This window comes from Puntigrus tetrazona, chromosome 11, assembly GCF_018831695.1.
Source record: "Puntigrus tetrazona isolate hp1 chromosome 11, ASM1883169v1, whole genome shotgun sequence".
Lineage (NCBI taxonomy): Eukaryota > Metazoa > Chordata > Actinopteri > Cypriniformes > Cyprinidae > Puntigrus > Puntigrus tetrazona.
Window position 1 is genome coordinate 663,416 of NC_056709.1, and position 22,711 is coordinate 686,126.

At 39.8% G+C, this 22,711-nt stretch overlaps 1 protein-coding gene across 12 annotated transcripts in view; it reads left to right on the forward strand.

Annotated features, from left to right (window-relative positions):
• atp2b2 (ATPase plasma membrane Ca2+ transporting 2) overlaps positions 1–22,711 on the forward strand; it is a 106,353-nt gene that overhangs the window by 60,278 nt on the left and 23,364 nt on the right. For 8 of the 12 annotated variants that reach the window (XR_006252083.1, XM_043251996.1, XM_043251995.1 and 5 more), the window contains exons 3-12: positions 6,429–6,626; positions 11,826–12,083; positions 13,480–13,605; positions 14,140–14,265; positions 15,157–15,189; positions 15,802–15,894; positions 17,452–17,493; positions 19,764–19,928; positions 20,016–20,230; positions 21,167–21,409. Coding sequence is in view for 11 of the 12 variants with exons in the window: in XM_043251996.1 (XP_043107931.1) it covers positions 6,429–6,626; positions 11,826–12,083; positions 13,480–13,605; positions 14,140–14,265; positions 15,157–15,189; positions 15,802–15,894; positions 17,452–17,493; positions 19,764–19,928; positions 20,016–20,230; positions 21,167–21,409 (1,499 nt within the window). In the remaining variant the exon portion in view is untranslated. The remainder of the gene's footprint in view (positions 1–6,428; positions 6,627–11,825; positions 12,084–13,479; positions 13,606–14,139; positions 14,266–15,156; positions 15,190–15,801; positions 15,895–17,451; positions 17,494–19,763; positions 19,929–20,015; positions 20,231–21,166; positions 21,410–22,711) is intronic. The other 4 variants (XM_043251993.1, XM_043251990.1, XM_043251997.1 and 1 more) reach the window with 2 other exon arrangements.

A 22,711-nucleotide genomic window follows, 5' to 3' on the forward strand; every position in this document is an offset into this window, starting at 1 on the left:
CGGGACAGGCCTCTTTGTGATTCTCATGCCATTAAATGCGGTGTTCATGTGTCAGGAGGTGTATTGATCGTGCGGTGAAGACAGATGTGCATCAATGCAGGTGTTCCCGTGTGTTATTATCTGCATGCGCTGCAATACCCACAGTGCTTTATGTGTAGGGTTTCCATGGCGATCTATTTTTACCCACAGTGGAAAAGCTAGGCATTAAAATATGCAATATTGCAGGTCCTCTCTCTCTCCCTCTGTCTTTTAAAAGGGTAATTTTTGAATATCACATCAAGAGCGTAAGCATATGCGGATATCTGCGCTGAAAACGCATCGCCGGAGCTGCAGCTGTATAAATAGCACGGAGAAGATCGTGTGTGAGCGAGCCGGCCTTCACACCAAGTGCAGAAATCAATCTTTCGCCGTTTTAAAGCGCACTTATTCCCTGCTCTCCGTCTATATCTGTCCCAAATATACAGTGTGTACGCGTCCTGGTTTTACACCCTAATTAATATGATATTCCGCGGTGTCACGAGTCCCCAGAGCGCGGCGATTCACACTCGTTCAGTGAGTAATGAGGTCAGCTTCACTCGTTCACTCCTCATCTTCACGCTCCTTTCATTGTTTCTGTATCCGGTGTCTTTAAAACGAATGCTCTCGTCGCTAAACTTTAGATTATTGTGAAAATCATCTGTTGTTTGAAACACGAGCGTGAGTGTGTGGAGAAAAACCACAGGGCTACGGCCAAGTGCACTTTAAATACTTTAAAATAGCGCTCAATGTTTCAGACGCTTAATGACGCACGATTGACAATGAAATGAAAATTGTAGTTATTTTAAATGCAATTAGTTGAACGCATAGTGCTCTATTGACCTCTTTAGTGACTGTCTTAAAAACACCGAAAATGAATAAGAGTGTGTGTCTGTCTTTACGCACGCTTGAGTGTCCTTATTTCTTTAATGCAATATTTATCCGTTAATACAGTTTCGTCAATATATGTGCTTTTATGATTTGAAGTCCGCTCCCGGTGTACATTCAGTACAGATTAATGCGCTTATTTTTAATGATTTTTCTGATGCATCTTTTGATGTTCGGTGATAGATGTCATTGTTAAAATGAGATTTGCGAATATGCTGTGCAGTTATGCATGCATTGCTCTTGAGCTGTCAGTCACACAAGATATATAGATGTGAAAGCAGAATTAATAACCTTTCCGCTGATGTCTGATGGTGCAACACAATGCAAATATTGAGAAAATCGCCTTTAATGTTCTCCAAATGCGATGCATATTACTAATCACAAAATACGTTTTGATATATTTACAAATCTACTGTATATAGAACATGATCTCCACTTAATATCCTAATGCTTTTTGGCATACAATGTATGGCTATTTCTACACATACACCTGTGCTACCTCCAGGCTCACACACACACACACACACACACACACACAAACAGAGGCCGAACCGATGAACATGACTGACAGACTTAAGTGTTCTTTTACGTTCACAGACCTCCTCAGAGTCTAATAACCCAAGGCACGAGGCACCTTTATGAATCTGTATCCGTGTCGTGCACGCAGTGATTTATTGTCTTTTGGCGGTGTTTTTTATGACTGCAGCATGTTTGAGTCGTTTGCTGACACCTGCTAATGACTGCGTTTATGACTCGCAGACTAAACCGCATGAAACACTCACATATTTATATCTCCCCATGCTGTCTTCCTGTTCCTTTTAATAAAGCTTTAATGCTCTGGTCACGTGACGACAGGCGTGCTCTGAGCCTGAACTACACACATGTGGTCGGGCGATCACAGGAGCTGGCGTTCACGGCGGGTGGGACGGATGCTCCGGAGAACCCTCCCCACACACACACACACACACACACACACACACACACACACACACACACACTCTCAATTAAGATGGAATGTGTAATGAGTTTATTTTTAGCACACTGTGCTATTTGCAACCTGTGCGTTGTTTCCCAGCGGCCTCGTCTCCTCCTCGTGTCACACACTCGCTCTCTCTGAAACACAGCCTCCGGTTCCCATGGAAGCAGCCGCCATCTTATTTCTCGCCGCTTTAGCTCGATGTCGACTTTGTTCGACGGTAACTCGATGGATGTGTTTCCTCTGACCGCCTCACCGCCCTTAAGAAATGAAATGCAGAAAATCTCAAGGTCAAATATCGTGCATGTAGAATTATTTTTACTGTTATTCTGCAGGGCGACAGAAACATCACATTCTTGCATTCTATAACAGCTACGCTAGATTCAGTCTCTTAAAGACATTTCTGTTATTTGTAGTTTCTGGAAAAAAGCTAGCAACGCTGCTGATATTTTTTGCAGTATGATATATTTTTCAGTAATATACACTGAAAATATATGTGTGTGTGTGTGTGTGTGTGTGTGTGTGTGTGTGTCCTCAACCCAAGCACATGCTCTACACTTCAGCATAATTACCCCCAAAATACAAACTCAAACATAGAAGAGCATTACATATTTATATGCATCTCTATTCTATCATCTTGAGAAAAGATGCATAAAATAACATTTCATTTCAACTATTTCTCTCCCTATCCAGACCGGTGCAAAGCATGATGGGAAGTGGAGATCCTGTTCCTACATTCTAAAATGATACTTTAACAAAACCGAAAGCATTTATGTGCCCTAACTCAAAGTAATGTGGCTGAGAATAATGGCATTAAGTAAACTAAACAAGCACCGAGTGCTCTTCTGATCTACTTCACTCATAAACTCAAAACGTTTAGTTGAACCAAAGCATCAATGTTTTTTTTGGTAGAAATATAATAACGTTCAGTTGTAAGCGATTGGTTAATGATTAACTAATAATCTACAAAACATGACTATGTGTTCATAAATGATAATAACAGTATCTTTAGAATAGGTAACACGTATTGACTATTATCTTCACATGTTCTCTCAGTAAATTCCTAATTTAGGTATTGGGTAGGATGAAGGATGTAGAATAAGGCTATTAATAAATATTACTAATATTCTAGTTATGTGCATGCTAATAATTAGCTTATCATTGACTAATTACTTAGGTAACACTTTAGAGTATAGTTTTTTTCTCACTGTAAACTAATAAGACACTATTGAAGAAGCTGGTAATTATTGATTAACACTTAACTCAGTATGTAATACAGTTCTATGATTGTGTTAAGTCAACAGTTAGCTAATCAATACGCTGTAAACATAGCGATTAGCTAGCGATGAACACGTCTGCTCCTCAGCTAGCGGCGGGTAGTTCTTGTAGGACGTGAGATCTGCTTCCACACAGTTCATGACTGACTGGACGTCCACTGGGTCTTCAGCTTTCTCACCAAACGCCGCTACATTTTTATTCTTGTCAGTTGATTTTTTTTGTTTTGTTTTTTATCAAAGTTTAATACAGTATGTCTTTCTAAGGTCATAGTGCACACCGGCTGACCTTGTTCTGTTTGTTTCCTCTGTGGGTAAAGCATCTGAATCTGAGAGGAAGGAAGTGGAGTTGTTAAATTCCATCTTTATTGTCCTCAGTTTAGGGGTGGTCAGATTTTTAATCTTTCAAAAGAAATTTGATCATCATCTGATCATCAAGGCTGCATTTATTTAATAAAAAACTATTTAGATTTGTTTTGTAAAATGTTTTTTTATTTATATTTTTATTAAATTTACAGCATCAGCATAGCTCTAATGATCATCTAATAAGATGATTTGCTGCTCAGTAGACATTTCTGATTATTATCGATGATGTTGATTAATTAATTGGTTGGGGTGTAAGACAGCAAACTGAAGGCTAACTAGTCAGGTTTCAGAAGAGACCACCGAGTGGTAGGTCTTTCAGGGTGTCTTGAGGAGGAGAGATATCCAGCTCGTCACGTTAACTGGTCACTGGGGTTCCTCAGGGATGGGTTCTAGGACCCCTCCTCTTCTCCACATACACTACATCACTGCGTCCCATCACACAGACACACGACTTCTCCTATCACTTCTACTCTGATGACACACAGCTCTACCTTTAGTTTCAACCAGATGATCCAACGGTAGCTAGATCTGGATGAAAGATCATCACCTGCATCTCAACCTGGAGACTGAGCTTCTTGTCTTCCCGGCCACTCTGACTCTACAGCACCACTTCACCATCCAGCCAGGATCATCTACAATTAACTTTGAGCAACTGACCTTCAACGACCACATTGCTTGGTCTTCCAGATTTGCATTACACAAGAAAGATCAGGTCCTTTCTTACAGAACATGCTTAACAACTTCTTGTCCAGGCCCTGGTTCGTTTCTAGGCTGGACTACTGCAATGCTCTTCTAGCTGGACTTCCTGCAAACACGATCAAGCCAAAATGCTCTCTTTATCTCCTTGCACTGGCTCCCGGTTGACACTGAAGCACTGATGCTTGCTTAAAGTACAGTCTCAGCACCTGCCTACTTCCATAATCTACATCCCCTCTAGAAGTTTGAGATCTGTGAGTGACCGTCGCCTCATGGCTCCATCACAGAGAACATTCTCGTTCACCGTTCCTGGCTGCTGGGATGATCTTCCCACCCCTATCCGGAACAATGCATGAGGCTGGTATTACTTCCTCTTTAAGATGAATCGCTTTATTTATTCCCTAATTGTAAGTCTCTTTGGATAAAAACATCAGCAAAATGACTAAATGTAAATGTAAAATATTGATATACGTGAGTATCACGAAATTTTGTTTAGCGATCAAGTATCGATTAGCAAAAACGCAATATCAGTATTTTAAAAACATCACACGAGACTCATGGCAGTTTCGTGTAGCAGTGTTCTTATCTCTGAACTTACAGTATCGCAGTGGATTGCAAAATATCCTATCGCAACCCTTGTATCGTGATACGTATCGTTTTACCAGATTCTCGCCAATACACAGACCTTTTAACTGTTGTTTTATTCATTTACAATTAAAACCAGACAATTAATTGTTATATTATTTAGATGTGCTGCTTAATATTTTTGTGGAAACTGTAAAACAAAAATGTCTTTCGTAAACGGCACATTAGCTTTAGACTCTACATTCTGAAGCAGTTTTTAGGCACCTATTGCTTTCATTTGTGTTTAAGGTCTGGTAGCGTGTGATCCTCAGTCGTTTATTTCCTCGGTGACACTGGCAAAAGTTTCGTTCCTGCTTTAATACTAAAAAGAGATTGGGGCGTGTGGAGATATGTGGGTCTGGGCAGCGATTGGTGATGACTCTGTGATTGTTGAAGACGTCGGTAAGTGTTTTAAAAGTGCTGCGTCGCATGCAGTGCCTTAAGAGCTGTCTAATTATACAGGACTTGCTTCAACTCAGTTGACTAGTTGTCAAGGCAGCTCCCTGACTAGTGTGAGTGTGTTATGTAAGCGTGGAGATGGGCCTGTGCTGTGAGTCAGCTGGGTAATTGGAGACTGTGGGTGACATGAGGGCCCAGTCTTACACAGAGAGATGCATTGCTCATTTTCCATTTGTGGGCACTGGATGTAAAGCCTTTTTCTGCCGCGGCTGAGAGAGACGTTACAGCACTGAACGGGGACTGAGACGCTCTCGGAGCCTTTAGCATTCATCGACTGAAGCAGTAGACTCCGCAAACACACAAGCTTCACGCTTTACTCGATGTTAATAAAATAAATGAGCAAAGAAGTGTAGTAAACAAAATGATAAAAATGACATTTGTGTTTTATCATGTACGGAAAGCGCGTATTCTGTCTCTCTCACAGACACACACACACACACACATGCTAGCATGCACGCTAATGTGGTCAGGTTTTTACCAGTAACACAGTGTAACAAGTTAAACAACGTGACTTCCCACAAGCTGCAACTGCGCTTTTTAGAAAGTTTCCTAGCTTAAGTTTCACTATTGCTAGAGACATTGCTGCCGAACACTATTGAGAGGTATCTCTCTCTCTCTCTTTATGTTATTAACTGCATTAGTCTGCTAACAGTTACTAGGTCTGAAATGACGTTTTGGAAGAAGCTATCCTTCTCACAATAGCGGTTTAAGTAGAAAAACTGGACAAATACCTTGAAATCATCGTATCGATGTCTTGAGGTCTGGTTACCGTAGTATAAGAAGAATAATTGACTCCGGGTCGTTGAATTCTCAGAAGATAATGCACACCTGAGGTAACAGTATAAGCTGCGCATCACCTCCTCAGGTGTGTATTATCTTCTAAGAGTCCGGTGGCCCAGAGTCAGCTTGCTGTTCTACACTTTAAACCCTTTAATATAAAAACGGTTTAACAACGTGCTTGTTTCTAACAGGGTCCAACAGCCCAGATCTGACTGAGCTGACAGGTCACATGACCGGTTGCCGCGGTTACGAGTGACCTTCTGACCTCATTGACACGCCGGTATCAGATGGGCTGGATGTGTTGTGTTTTCTGCTGTCGTGTGACATCTGTCTTTGCTGTTCCCCCACAGGTTTGGATGGAGTTGCCACAGATCTAGATAAAAGAAAAGAAGTCTTCGGGCGAAATCTTATACCTCCAAAGAAGCCAAAAACTTTTTTACAGTTAGTGTGGGAAGCATTACAAGATGTGACCCTCATCATCCTGGAGATTGCAGCGCTGATCTCTCTGGGACTGTCCTTTTATCAGCCGCCTGGAGAGGGCAGCGAGTGTGAGTATCTGTGTCTTCTTCTTCTTCATGCGCCTGGCGTTTCCTGAAAATCTCTCTCTATGTATGAACCTGTGTGACTCTACGGAGCCCCTAAAGGGACACGGTGGTGAAAAAAGTCAGGGTGGGTGGGGTTTTCTTTTTTTGGTGTGTTCTCCTGCGAACATATATGCATGTATCTGCATTCTCCCACAAATATATATATATATATATGTGCTTCTTCGCAAAACTAGTTGAGTTCAGAAAAAACACTTATATATGTATATATATATATATATATATATATATATTTTTTTAATAAATAAATTCACAAAAGCATGACATACAGCAAATTCACATTCTGGGCTGTTCTGCTTCATTAATAGTAATATTGTTAATATATTTGGTAGGATATGGGTAAGGTTAAGGGCAGGTTTGGTGGTATGGGTCGGTTTAAGGGTGGGTTAAGGTGATGAGACCCATTCAAGTAAACAGGAAGTTTAAGCTCCACTGGGTTTATGAAGGAACTCAGAGGTTTTGTTGGAGACAGGAAATATCTTTTTGAGAGAACACAAAGTTTCTTGAGGGAATGCAAAATATTCTGCAAAAACTTTTTCCTCTCACCCTAAATGTGTTCCGTCACCGTGTCCCTTCAGGGCCTCCGTATGGCTCTATTTGTTCTGTCATCCATGCGGTGACAGTCAGCGAGGTCAAAAAATGCATTTTCTGCAAAAAAAGCCAGAATGTTTGTAGACAGAATATTTCACTTTAAGGTTGATGTTGGTTCTTATAGCGCTGTAGGTAGCTGCTCTTTGCTGCTGTATAAAAAAACGTATGTGAACATCTCAGCCACGTCTTATATTGTATTAAATCACACACAAACCAAACCGGTGGCTTGCACTCAAATACTGCACAAGTCTTTTTCTCAGTGACCTCTAACCAACTGATGTCAAGGTGGTTTATAATGGATGTCAATTCCCAAACATTCCCTCTGGGCACAAAATCTGGCGCTCTTGGCATCTTATTCTGGCCAAGCACCGAGCAAAGAGTCTGGCTGACATGTGAAGCCATCAACCACAGTTAGTTTAGTTTGACACGCTGAAATACACATTTATTATATCATAGCCATATCTATGAACGCTAAGCACAGACTTTCTATATTTCAACACTACGTTCTTTCTTATAGTATTTCAAATAGTACAAACGTCTCTTTTATTTGAGGATTTGATGGTTTGTGCACGTTTCTTCTTCAGCAGCGCAGGTATATTTGTAACAATAGACAACAATACATTGCATTGGTAAAAATGCCTAAAATCAATAGGATTATGATTGAAGATATTTTGCAAACTTAAATATGTCAAAACTCAATTTTTGATTAGTGATACGCATTGATAAGATCAACTTGGTGATTTAGATTATTTTGTTGTATATTAGCTAAATATGATCATAGGAAAGCTTATTTACACAGCTCAGATGATGATTAAATTTCAATTAAATATATATTTTGGCCCTAGTTTTGCCCTCGAGGGTCTCAAATGATGTCTGTATTTTACATGCAGTGACTTTCAGATATTTTTAAGTGTGTCCAAATATACTATAAACGGTAATCTAAAAGTGGTAACATCTGAATAAATCCATCCACCTAAATGCTTCGATCTGTACCAACCAACCAGGTAGAAACATCTCTTTGTGTTTTTGTTTGTGATCTGTAAGTTAAATGTAATATCTAAAGCTGTCTGCTCCTGGACGTCAGCGGTGCTCCTCAGCTCTTCTCAGCGAGGGAATCCAGAGAAAGAAGGTTTTCCAGGCCTCCAGAGTTAATGAAGTGTGCGCTGGAAGAATAACCTTTAGGTGAAGGCCATACATCAAGCCGCCGGGCCATAAAATGTGCAGGGAACACGAAAGCATTAAAGCGGCATAAAGAAGCGAACAGAATGCTGAGCAAGTGTTATCAATCACGATAATGCTCAAGGATTCAATTACTCCTGAAATGGAAAATGATCTTTCATTCCAGTGCAGTTTAGATGTGAGCAAAGAATGGCTCGTGAGCTTCTAAACTCTCAGAAGATTCTCTCAGATAGTCAGCATTATCATGTTCACGTTGAAAACTAAGTCCAAGCTAACTGCAAAGAGGGCAGAGAGTATTCTTTAGCTGATATTATGCTCAGATTACGTGGTGTAACGCAATCAAACCTATATAGCAATAGTTCTTCAAAAAATGCTATGTTTTTTGTGTCATTCCATTAGTGTCTCAGCAATGGATGTGAATGGGTGCCGTCACAATGAGAGTCCACAGCAAAAGTTAACATCTGGAGAAGAGAAAAGATGAAACTAATCCTGCATTAAGATTCAAGTCCAGAATCCATTCTGACGGCACCCATTCGCTGCAGAGCATTTGCGGGGATGCTAAATTTCTCCAAATCAGTTTCTTTCATTTAATAATATGCGTACATGTGCACTGAGCTAACAAAGCTGAATCTAAACCACAGCCAGTAAGAAATAACCAAACGTGCTATGAAAGGATTCCTCTGCTCATACATAGCACAGTGCTAGGCATTCAGCCTAGATGGTGGATTTGTTTGTCCAGGTCTTCTTTATTCTCATAATAACCCTCACGTAATATGTAAACTGCACGTTAATATGCGCGATAGACCTGCAGTGGACTTTGAATGCTCATTAAGAGTGCGGCGTTACAGAAGAAAGGATGGAGAACGCCGCTGTCTGTGTCTCTTAAAGAAGATAAATGGCGCCGCAGCTCCGTGTGTCCAGACATGGCTGCCGTTCAGACTGAATTATACCCGTACAGATCTTCAACCTGCAGCTCCCTCACGAACGAGAGAGATCAATACAGGTAAAATCTCACTTTCCAGCCGAAGAGCTGACAGCAGCACATGACACCCGATGAAGGAAGGATGAAGGTCATTTATTCACATATCCCTGGGCTTGCTGGTATGTCTTTATACGGCTCAACCAGGAACACCAGAAAGCGTGTGTGTTTTGCTGAAGTGTGTGTAGCTCCCAGAGTCACGAGCTGTTATCTAACGGTGCTCAGCACCACGGACAGCTCCACACACAGTCCAGAAGAGATCCACTCAGCTCTCCATCACCAGATTCCATACTGCACCGCCTAAAAATAGACTTCTGAAACCCACGCACCGCAATATTCATCAGAAGGCGGGCACGGATTTAAAGGGCTAGCTCATCTCGTGAATTACGCTCCATCTCGTTGTCCCAAAACCATTTAGCTTTTTGATGTTTATGGATTTAAAGTGACATCATTTCATCGGAAGTTCTGTAGCTGATCACCTTTTATTATCTTCTCAACTTCACGTTTTGTTAGTTCATTAAAGGGTGTTACGTAAATTAATTTTACAAGAACAAACGTTTCACTGAATAAGAATCCTAAAAGGAAAACCTAAAACGAGTTTGGCGTGTCACAAGACGTCAATATTTTACTCGTCCTTCATTACATTTAAATCAACGATCGCGTTGCTTTCTTTATTTCAGCGTTTATTCCATTTAGTCATTCCTACAGAACTTAAGAAGAAAAAATACTAACAGAAATAGCAGAGGAGTAGCAGCTGTAGAAATAATAATACATTAATACATTAACAACATTTAGAAAGTATATATTAGAACGTGTTTTACAAAACAAAGCCTAAATGCTAATCTCTCTACTGCTCTTTTTACTTTTATTATCTATACCTTTTAGATCTTCTTCATGTATAGCAGATGTTTTAGTAAAATGTATTCTGTTACTGTACTTTACGCTCATAATGACATCGGTCCCTTAAGAAGCTTCATGTGTTTAATTACAGGTTGCTTGATTGCTTTCTAAGTAGCTTTCTCGCATTGTTTTCTCATAAAACTAAATAGTGCACATCTACATGCACTACAATGATCACTAAGAGCAGCGCTGAGACGAGTCTGTGTTTAAGGTGGTCCGACGTCTCTAACGACAGGAGGAGGAGCCGCCAGCCAAACATAAAGTGCTAGATGTCAAATGTCGGGAACAGTGTGCATGCTAGCAGTTTTTCTCATTCAGATGGTGTTGTGTGTGTCCCGGTGTGTCATCGTGACAGCGGACAGCGTGTCCCTGTGAACGAATGCTTTCCAGTTCTTGCAGTGATTGTCCCGCACAGCTGGAGCGGACGGACTCCCAGCGGAGTCACCGGGACCCTGGAAATAATCAGACGTGACCTGGATGCGTGTGCATCATAAAACAGACCGATTTCTAGATGCATTTCTTTATGGTTTATAGGTATTTAGCTGTGAACGTGTTACCCGGTTCAGAATCTTGGTCAGTGTTTAACGTATCTAAAATCATTCTGCTGTTATATAATATGCGTGCACAGTAATCACAGTTATTATGAATCATTGCGTTTGCGCAATAAGTGCCATATTTAATCGCACTTACGTGATTCACTTTGAGTGAATATGAAAATGTGGCCTTTACATTTCTGTTTGAATAAAAAGAAATATCATCAACCAGATTCATTATCTGTCGGTAATATCACTAACAGTTATGTTTACTTCCTATTCCCTCATAAACCAGATGGTTTAAGCAAAATATATTTTTTATTTGAGAAATAATGTATGTGTATTTTTATTATTAATCAGAAATGGCTCCAGTAACCTCACATTACACTGCAAAGATATGCTCAGACATGATACTTTCTATGAATAATAGAGCCTAAAACTAGCATACCAACAAAAGTTGTATTTAATAATAAACCTGATGATCACTGAATAACGATGCCAGCATAAGTAACAGGGTTGATTTCAATGCACCTTCATCTCTTTCGGATAAAGCTTTGGTATCGCTCGCTGGATATTTCCCTTCAACAGCCAGATATACTAACAGCTCACACCAGCGCCAACCATCTTTTGGCATGAAATAAAGATGTGCAAGGAATTAGCGCTGAAAAAGCATGGGCACTGTTATTTTTGTGTCTGACCTTAATGAATATGCATTTGTAGGAGTTACCCGATTCATGGAAATGATCTGGCAGCATGCTGTTAGTAAATCACACACTTCCCATCCTTCTGATGCTGATTTGGATTCGCCGAATTCAAAGTTTTGCTCTAAATTGCCCCGTTTAGTAAATTTGGTCTTGGTTTCAAGGTGCGCATTTTAATAATTAGTCTGGTCTGGAAATGACTGACTTAAAGTTGACTGGTTTTAGTAATGTGATTTTAAATCTGGTCTTCCTCTTCCTGCAGCCTGTGGGGCGGCGAACGCGGGTGCGGAGGACGAGGGAGAGTCGGAGGCCGGGTGGATCGAGGGGGCTGCTATCTTACTCTCGGTGGTCTGTGTTGTTCTGGTCACGGCCTTCAACGACTGGAGCAAGGAAAAACAGTTCAGGGGTTTACAGAGCCGCATCGAACAGGAACAGAAATTCCAGGTGGCGCGAGCGGGGCAGGTCATCCAGCTTCCTGTGGCAGATATTGTGGTTGGCGATATTGCGCAAGTCAAGTATGGTATGTGTCCTCATCTTTCTCATTTCTTTTTTTAGAATTCTTTAGAATCGGATGGCACCAGCGTATAGGTCCTTTACATGCAGTCACGTGGCTTTCTATCAAATGAAATTGCAATTTCTGGTGTTGTCCACTTGCGATTAGATTGGCAAAATGCATCTTAGCAGCAAATATAAAGTTGGCCCTGCGGCATGCTATTAGAGTTAAAAACATTCCAATATATAATGACACGTGTCATTGTGTAAATCTAGATGATATGTGGTTTCAAGAATTACATTTTTCAGGATTCATAATTGAAGGTTCACCCATACGCAATTTGACGTCCACTAATTAATTGGTACGTTATCAAGAGAGCTTTTGCTCATGACTGGACATCATTGCTGTGCGATGAAGCAAGGCTGATCTGTGTCATTAATTACAGTTTGATTATGAGAGTTGGTCGAGCTGATCGACACGTTCTAGTCTGGAGATTTTATCGAACTAAAGGGCTGTGCTGGTTCTGCGGCGCTGGAGAGCTTCCGGTTGTTATTTCGGATCTCCTGAACAAGTGGGAGGCAGATAATGTAGCTGTTGACAGTGACGGAGCGATCCTGTGGGTGAGAGCGTTTGGCAGGCTGGAAGAGGGGTTCCATCTTCTTGACTAGTACAGTGATGGTTAGCAGTCCCAGGCTTACCGTTATTTTTAAATATGTGTGGGAGTTGATATGTTGCATTGCAAAGATGTAAAATGAAAGCAAAATTATCTCTGAACGAAATGGCATTCTCTTGATATATAAAACAACAGAAGGGCCAGATACCAAACCCTGGGGAACACCTACAATATAGTGTTGCGTTATTGACCGCAACACACTGCAGGCCTTGTCTTTTTTATATTGACTCGGTTAGGGCTGTATACTTAGAAATATTGGAGAGAGATTCTGTTGTGAAATGCTTGACAAGTGCCGTCTTAGAGGATCAACTTCTGAATTCTTCGGAGACAGCAATATTGATCCAAACTTGTTGTTTGGAGAAACTGAAAGGATTATTCGAAAGAACACAATGGCGCTAGGAAGAGCTTTGAAGATTATCTTCTGAAATATGCTCTGTTCTTGAGTGGCTGCCTGTGTTCTGAAACAGTTTTGTTCTTGACCATTAGATCGAACAAGTCAAACTAAAGAAAGATTCAGGTGGGCTTGCTTTAGGTCAACAGCCGCTTAGATGTCCGAGAGATATTATTGTGACACCACTGACTATATAAACTATATAACATAGACTATATATACAGTGGCTCTAAAGAAATGATATCTTGTTAGTTACTGTGGCAGTCGGTCGGAGTGCATGCATTGTTTTCCATTTAATTCTTCTAAACTGACAGCCCTAATCCTATTTTTATGAACTAACGCTGAATTTCTGTGATCAGGTGACCTGCTTCCAACTGATGGGATCTTGATACAAGGCAATGATCTGAAGATTGATGAGAGTTCTCTGACAGGGGAATCTGACCATGTGCGCAAATCTGCAGATAAAGACCCCATGCTTCTCTCTGGTGAATGCCCACTTTACTGCTTTATTTATTTGAATGTTCAACGCATAAAACGTATGGAAGGTCAACATATGCTACAGTGATTCCACAGGCTGTGTCAGAAAGAGGACCTTGTGATCGATTTATTAGTTTAATAACAAGGTCAAGACCTCTGAGGTAGAACCGAACAAAATCTGGGACATTCATGCTGTCATTCATGCGTTCGAGCTAGCGACTAGCATCAGGATAATGCTATCCGTTAGTTTATTAAACGTATCTTTTAGAGACACACTAAAATATAGTCTATTCAGCGCCAAGTGCACCATTTAGTGTCATGCAGTTTTGTAGGAGAACACTTCTAATGTACTTAGATTACACAACGTTTTATGAAAAGGACGGTAGTGACCAACTAGTTCTCTGTGTTGGCTTCATGAGGGATGGATGTTGACAGACAGCAGTCTGCGGCGTCCGTGTATGATGTCACACACTGAGGTCAGAGCGGCCTGCTATTATTTACAGTTTCTCCATGACTTACTGCTCGGTTAACTGAATCACCAGGCACCCATGTGATGGAGGGCTCGGGTCGAATGCTGGTCACGGCTGTCGGAGTGAACTCTCAGACTGGGATCATCTTCACTTTGCTCGGCGCTGGAGGAGAGGAAGAAGAGAAAAAAGAGAAGAAAGGTGAGTAACTAAAGCTCAGCTTGGCAAAACCTCAAAAGAGAGCTGCGTTACATCTTCCAGGGCACTTCTGCACATGTTAAACTGATATGCAGCTATTGTTTCGAAAATATTCTGATTTAATTCACATCTGTTTGGATTACTCAGGTTCAACACATATGTAACACACAAACTAATATGATGTATGTATGTGCCAATCGTACGTAAAAGAAACATTTCTGTACTCGCGCCATAGCGTATTATCGACTTCTTGCATGTACTGTATATACTTTTATTTCAATCAGAAAACATAAAACATTTATAATTAATTAGGTTTAACACATGGCTGGCTGTGGAACAAGCAATATTCAGTCTAATGTGTAAGATTGGATTTATTGTTTAGAAATACGTGGTTATTGCGCAGTTATATCACAGATTGAGTTTGTCGTAAACTACTAAGTCTCTTTTATGCATGACTGACTAATAAGCATCGCATGAATCTCAACTTTACTAGTATGTTAATGTTGAATGTAATTCAGAATGATGGAAATGTTAATAAATAACTCTCCCCACGTTGTCAGAACATTTGAAGTGAAAAGTAAATGCATTTCCTGTTACATCTTTTTTTTTTTAAAGAAGTAATCTATGGTGCTTATCGCCATCATGTTTGTGCCGTTTCAATTGGACTCGAGAAAACCCTAGCAGCCGGCTAAACAGCCAAGTGGCGATGAGTTTTGTGCAGCAGAAAAAAGTTCGTCCCAATCAGATTTTCAGCTTTTGGGTCGAACGTGTTACTGTCGTTTTCTTCAGACTGACTCTTGAAAATGTGCTGTTTCTGGTTGGGTAGCATGTGCTGCCCGCACAGTTTGTCAGCATTAAGGCCTTACGTGTGTGTTATTCTGCAAACCGCCACAGGTCAGGCTCTGGAGGATGGCCATCAGCTGGCAGGTAGAGTATGAATCTCTGTACCCGGGGATATCTGCAGTAATGCTCATTATTACCCCACTAAACCCGCTCTGCCCTCCCGAGCCCCGCTTTAGTAACCGTGATCTTTCACTTAAAAAGACGCTCTTTTTAAGTATTTAAAGAAATGCATTTCATCCATGATCCTGCATAGACGGTGGTCAGGAGGTTGTTATTCCCTCGAGAGCGGCTCGATTGATTGCGGTTTGGTAGCCTGGCAGTCTGATTGATAGCCTACAGCTTGTAGACTGTTGTGATTGAAGCACTTGGGTTTGATTTCGGAAGCATGTGTTTATTTGGTTCTTTTATTTTTTGAATCACCTGTTCGTGTTTACTTACTTGGTAGTGAACATAGCAGTCGGAGTTTTCCCTCCAATGACGGGTCTCTATTTTGTGCCATTGATCATTGTGTCGTTTTTGTGCCTCGACTTTGTTTTGTCTTCCATATTATGTGTAACCTGTCTTATGTTGCAGTGTTTTTTTCCATCGATGCCATTCTTTTAAAGTCACCTCTCAGTTGACAGCAGTATATTGAGAAATACTACTCGTGGTAACGACGCTCTTAACCATGCTACTTTTGTTCATTATTACGGCTAGACTGCTCCCATCCCTCCTCACACCCCATCGCAACTATAGCTACCGATGGTGCGGCAAGCGCAAATGCCCCTGGTAATACCAGCCTAGTCAATGGTAGGTTGAGCAGCCCTCCGCTGTCCGTCCCTCCCTGGCTCCGCCTCTCCTCTTCCTCTTCCTCTTCTTCCAGTTGTCTTGAACTTCCTCTCCTGCTGACTGTGCGTTCTTCTCCGTGCATGTCACCTCTTTTTCTGTTCTCCTCCCTCTACTATCCTTCTCTCATTTTTACGTATGCCAACAGGAAATTGTTCCACCGGTTGAAATGATTTATTTTGATAGTCCACTTTAGACATCCTGCTAGCTATAAGTCAACTAATTCTCATTGATCCACAACTACGTGTCTGTACCTCTCAGAGTAGACTGTTAGAGTAGGGTTAGTTTCTGATAGTCAGTATGTAGTGAACTCATCAAAATAAAGTGTTAGAAGATACGAAGCAGACGGTCTACTAATACTCTAACTTTCCAAATGAAGTGTTAGCAAAACTTAAATAAGATAAGAACTGTACCTCAGTTGTTTATAAATGTTAGTTGAGTTTCGAAAAAAGAGGATTCGAAAGAGGACTTATTCGTTTGCTGTGAAATATAATTGAAGTTGCAACATAATTAGTTAAACTGAAGCATGGAGTCAGTATTTATTTTGTATTTTATTTTTAGGAATTCATATTTAAATTCAGGAATACGTTTAATTGATCAAAAATGGCATTAAACGGTACTAAACGGTATTAAATAACTGGTTTCAGCATTGCTAATAATCAGAAATGTTTCTTGAGCAGTATATTAGAATGAATTCTGAAGACAGAAATAATTAATCTGCGCATCGCAGAAATAAATGACAGGTTAACGCGTTTATTTATTACAAAGAAAACGTTTCTTTTAAATTGCAGTAGTAACTTTTTACATGTATTTTTGATCAAATAAATGCAATATTCAAGAGCCTTTTTTGTTATACCGGCTGCAAACTTTTATCAGCGCTTCAGTAGAGTTGTGAATAAGAATCGGATCTTGACTTCTGATGATAGCTAGACAGACAGGTCGCTCTGGTTCCTCTCTTCTCTTCTTCCTGTGGTGATGCATGGCTCTTTCTCCTGCATGTCCAGTAGACCTGTGCTGTTCCTCTAGTCCTCGTTGTGTTGAGTGTTCCTCCTCCATTTCTCCTCCATGGAATATCTGAATGACTACTAGATACTTCTTCCTCTATGACAAATCATAGTGGCAAACCTAGAAACGGCCACTGGTGTAATACGTTATGTAGATTATATACATATTAGATATTCCATGGCATTCCTGTCCAAAAACCAACATGGCAACACACAGCTGAACAAGCACATACTGCATATACTTCAATATTAAATACATGCATATTCAAAAAAAGTGTTATTTGTACACATTTCTAGCATAAAATGCTGTTTTATGTCACTGATCAGTTTGATTTGACCAAACCCATAATGCACCTCAGAACTCTGTGTTATGTATGTGACTCACAATGATGTTGATAAATTACTCATTCTCTGTCTTCCTTTTTAATTTGATTTCACTGTAATGTCCATGTGATGAATGTTTTATCGTCTGCTTTCTGTTATTTTTGTCCTGTGTCTGTGGATGCCTTCATCTTAGGTAAAATGCAGGATGGAAATATGGAGAACAACCAGACCAAAGGTAACCTGCTTTCACTTTACCGCTGGTTTGAGCGCTCGCCATGATTTATTCCTCCTTTCCTTTGGCGGGTTCAGATGTCAGCTCGTCTGTTTGTGCTGCTTCTCGTGTCTCTCCAAAACCCCACACTTTCTGTCTGCGTCCAAATCTCAGACCGTTTTAAGCCACCTTTTGCTCTTTGGCTATTTAATCGTTTACCAAAAAATATCTAGAGGTTTCCATTGGTTTCAAATCACGGAGAAAATCAATTTGAAATGTATTAGTATTAAATGTATTCGTTTATGCGTTTGCAAACGGCTTTACTTTTACTATTGAATACAGTCAGTAAAATTGCTCTTAACTTTATTCACATGATACGTTCTGGCTAAGGCATTATGTCATCGAGTTTCTGATCATTTTCGGGTCTCCGGAGTTGCATCCGTTTTTTAATTAGTCCATGTGTTGATATTCCCAACATGAAAAGCAGTTTGCATAAACTTTAAATTGCGAGCTCCGTGTGCAGCTTCAATGGATTTAGAGATTTAGTACAACTAGTATTCACTGTAACAAAGTTTTATTCAGTGTGGAGCTATTACTGGTTTATTTAGCTGGGGTTGCATTGAACATCTTTCAAATGTGGCAAACATTGCACGGGATTAAATATTAAACACTTTGTCTTAAAGGAATAGTTCACCCAAAAGTATAAGGAGCTTCTCTTTTCCCTTCAGTTACAAGGACTCTTCTATTTAGTCTAACAGCTGATGCAGTTAAATAAAGGCCAATCTACCTTTTTAGCAGTTTTAATAATATATATATATATATATATATATATATATATATATATATATATATATATATATATATATATATATATATCAGATCAGAGCAGGAAGGTCAGTCCTGATTTCCATATCACGTAGACTTGAAGTAATATCTGTTTTCTGACTGAAAAGAGAAACGTAATGGTGAAAAAGATCAAAAGACATATGGACCACAGCTATGATGCTTGTGTCTGTTCTTTTTATTTATGAGTCTTGAAATGCCCATTTATTATAATTTTGTGAATAAAACTAACTTCTCTAAGACTTCTATTTGTGTTTTCAGTGTAAGAAAGCGATACAGGTTTGAAGCAAAATAATGACAGAGCCTTATTTTTTGGGTGACCTATCCCTTTAAATAAAGAGACGTCAAGATATTCCGTATAAACCTGATACGGAGCGTCTGTCATCAGATCCCATGAAAAGGTTTTTCTGCGGAGCAGACGTGTCTCAGTCATGTAATGATACCACGACTGACCTTTAATTGAGTTCCTGGATGAATGTCAAATTGATGCAAAATAACTAGTGCTGGGCAACAATTAATCACAAAGTTTTTGTGTACATTATACATGCGTGTGTGTGTGTGCGGTGTATATTTATATGCGTGTGAAAATGTAAGAAAGCGTCTACTCTTAAGGTTTCAAATAATATGAAATAATGCTACATTGTCATTCAGTTTAAGACAATATTTAAGTCAAAATTCAAACAACATGCTAATTTAGACTTAGTACACATTGAAATACATAAAACATAAGGGATCATGTTACATTTTATCGTCTTTTATATTAATAAACAAAATCAAAAACTTAATTAATTACTAATCAGTATTTGGGGTGAAAGTGAGTCATCTTTTAATGTGTCATAAATCATTTTTTGTTGCAAATATTGCTGAAGATTATTACACCGAGTGACATTTTAGTGCAGTGGTCTCAAACTCGATTCCTGGAGCCCGGACCAGCTCCAAATCCCACTTCCAGAAGTTTCTAATCCTCCAGAAGACCCTGATTAGCTGGATCAGGGGAGCTGGGTTAGACTCGCTTTAGTGGGTGAAGTTAGTAGATGAAAAAGAAAGAAAGAAAGAAAGAAAACAACAACAATTTAGAGCAGTATTGCATTTATTGTTTTTGTGGTTAAATAGTTTTTTCATCTTTGACCCATGCATGTGTTATATTTATATATGAAATATATTTACACATAATATAATATGCATGTTAATACATTAAAAAGTCAAACTGAATTTGGATCCAACTAATCATGATTAATAGTTGCCCAGCATTAAAAATGGCTTGGTGATTTGAAGAAAGCCTATTTCCTTTTTTAGTATCTCGTAATGTTTAGTCAACAGCGTGTCCGAGTTACTATTAATATTAGTAGAGTTTAACTGTGGCTCTTCTGTCACAATGACCACATGGCCAGATCAGTCCAGCTCCAGCAATAGCTGTAGAAGTGAGCCCCACGTTTCTGTGATCGTTACAGTGAAGAAGCAGGACGGTGCCGCGGCGATGGAGATGCAGCCCTTGAAGAGCGCCGAGGGCGGAGAGGCCGATGACAAAGAGAAGAAGAAAGCCAGCGTCTCCAAGAAAGAGAAATCCGTTCTGCAGGGCAAACTGACGAAGCTGGCTGTGCAGATCGGCAAAGCAGGTGCTCTGTGTTTTCAGGGTGTTCTGTTCGCTCGGTGCAGTGGAGCTCCGTGAGCTAACGCTGTGTTTGGTGTGATCCGGTCCTCAGGTTTGGTGATGTCCGCCATTACGGTCATCATCCTGGTGCTTTACTTTGCAATCGATAACTTTGTGCTTCAGAAGAGGCCGTGGCTGCCGGAGTGTACGCCCGTCTACATCCAGTATTTCGTCAAATTCTTCATCATCGGCGTTACGGTGCTGGTGGTGGCCGTTCCTGAAGGCCTTCCGCTGGCTGTCACCATCTCTTTGGCCTACTCGGTGAAGGTAGGACTGTAGCATGGTACATGAATCTAACTGGTTAAACACGCTGCGCGAAAACATTTGTTTGCCAGAAAAGTTCTCTAAAAAATATAGAACAAATGTAGAAGATCGAATGTAAGGAAGTCATTTGAACAACGCGCACTGCTACGAAAACCGGTTTTGCACGAGCTCTTAATAATGCAGGCGGGAAAAGAGAAAGACACTTTTCCACAAGTTGATTCATACAAACACAAAAACGTCATCATGATAACACACTAAACTTGTGCAATAAACAGTCACTAGAAGCAGAGGATGTGACATAAAAGTTAAATGTGCATAACTGATAACAAAAACTATTATGAAACATGATTAATTAAAAAGAATGATTTGATTTAATCGAGACACTTTTTGTACAGATATATTGAAGATTCACTGGATATATAAACAGGATTTATTTATTTATATTTACCTTTTTATGTATTTATTTTTACAGTGCAGACAGCAATGACAGGCATCATCACTTTTAAGAGTTTTAAAAAGCTTTTACTCCATTCCAAAATGACACCCACTCCAAGAGAAAATTGCAGTCCAATTAATGAATGATGGTTATTTTCAATGAACCTGTTAAACCAGCTCATGATTAAATCGCAATCACATCAGAGCGCTTTTTTTTTGTAATTGTCTCACACTCACTTTAAAGTAAGCATAAAGTAGTGATTGTTTTTGTTTAATAATTTGTTGGACTTTTGATGTTTTTAATAAAATTGCGTAGCTTGTTGCTTGCTTGTGTTAGAAGGTTAAGAGATTATTTATGTGGACGGGTACTCAGATAGTTGTGGACAGTGCAGTTTGAAGACATACTCAGATGTTATATTGTCTAGTTATCTGTATCATTCGTGTGGTTATATCGAATATATTATACATTATATATGACAATTTCCTTCTTGTATGTGCTGATAGAAAATGATGAAGGATAACAATTTGGTACGCCATCTGGATGCGTGTGAGACCATGGGCAACGCCACCGCTATCTGCTCAGACAAGACTGGCACACTGACCACCAACCGAATGACCGCAGTGCAGTGCTACGTGGGCGATGTCCATTACAAGGACATACCAGACCCCAGCTCCATCCCACCCAAAACTCTCGAAATGCTGGTCAACGCTATATCCCTCAACAGCGCCTACACTACTAAAATACTGGTAAGACATAGAAACTCTCAGCTGATTGGCTAACACCTGAGCAGCAATAGAGTCTTTACTTATAGTGTCCTTATAAAATATAAATACTATATATTTTATACACTCCCTAGCCAATAGGTCGCACACTAATATTTGTTATGGCATTGTTTTGATAACCTTATGCACATCATGTTGTTTGAGAAACTCTTGCACTTTGATTATGGCCATAGCATACATCTACCAGTATTGGTCTTTAGGCAGGCTAAGTCCAAATTGTAGCTTTTTTCTGCCATTTTGGTTCCTTTTCACACCATGATGTTTGCTCTGGTGCGGACCGGCTGAAACAAACCAAAATGCAGTCTGTTAACCCTTTCACTAAGCTGTTTGACTGCGCAGTTCTTTCGCATTTTAGAAAGTTGATATGGTCATCAGACCAAATTCTTTACGAGGCTCCGCTACCCCATGTCGTCCACAAGCTGCCATGCTAAACTGCAAACTGTCACCTCGTCCCATAATGCTACGGCAACTGGATTAGTCCCAACTGAAATAGCCAGTTCTTTTTGCAGTTGGGTCTGTTTGAGGTACAGGGTTCGCTTGAAAGCTTGCAGAGATCACCTCCTCTAGGAGTCGGATCACCAAAGCATACTTTTTGGGGAGTTCTGAATCTCCAGAATGCAGAATATTTTTCTTACGGGTTGGTTTCTCATATCAGTGAAGCTTGTGTCAGTGACCCAGAGTTATGCAAAAAGAGACATCAGTTTTCCAAAGCCATGAATAAAATGAAAGGACATGTATAAAGCAAATAACTATTACAACATACTGCTGCTTTTGTTCTTTTCTAAAAGCTCATTTAAAAAAAATACAATAAATAAACCTTTGTTTTCATCAAATTATAGGCTATGTGCGAGCCATGTTTACATTAATCTACACCCAGCCTCCAGCATGACTAAATGTTTGGAAACTGTATACTACAGCCTTTTCTAACTTCTTTTTGCCCTCGAACGAAGAACTAAAAAAAACTTACTTTGAAGTATATCAGGGCCTTGAGACAAGAAATGCTACATATTACATTAGATACAGATAAACAAATTGTTGCCGGACATATGCCAGAAACATAGTGCTTTATAAAATTGGATTGTGTCATTGCAGCTTTACAGTTATAAATCACAAGATAGCTGAATCAATTATAGAAATTCAGATTTTTCTGGAAAGCTCTGAAAAAAACAACAGTACACCATTATTTAGCTCAAATCAGCTCAGTGTTGAAGTCAGTGTTAATTGCTGCAATAATGATCCAATCATAGACGCTTATGTAACCCAAAC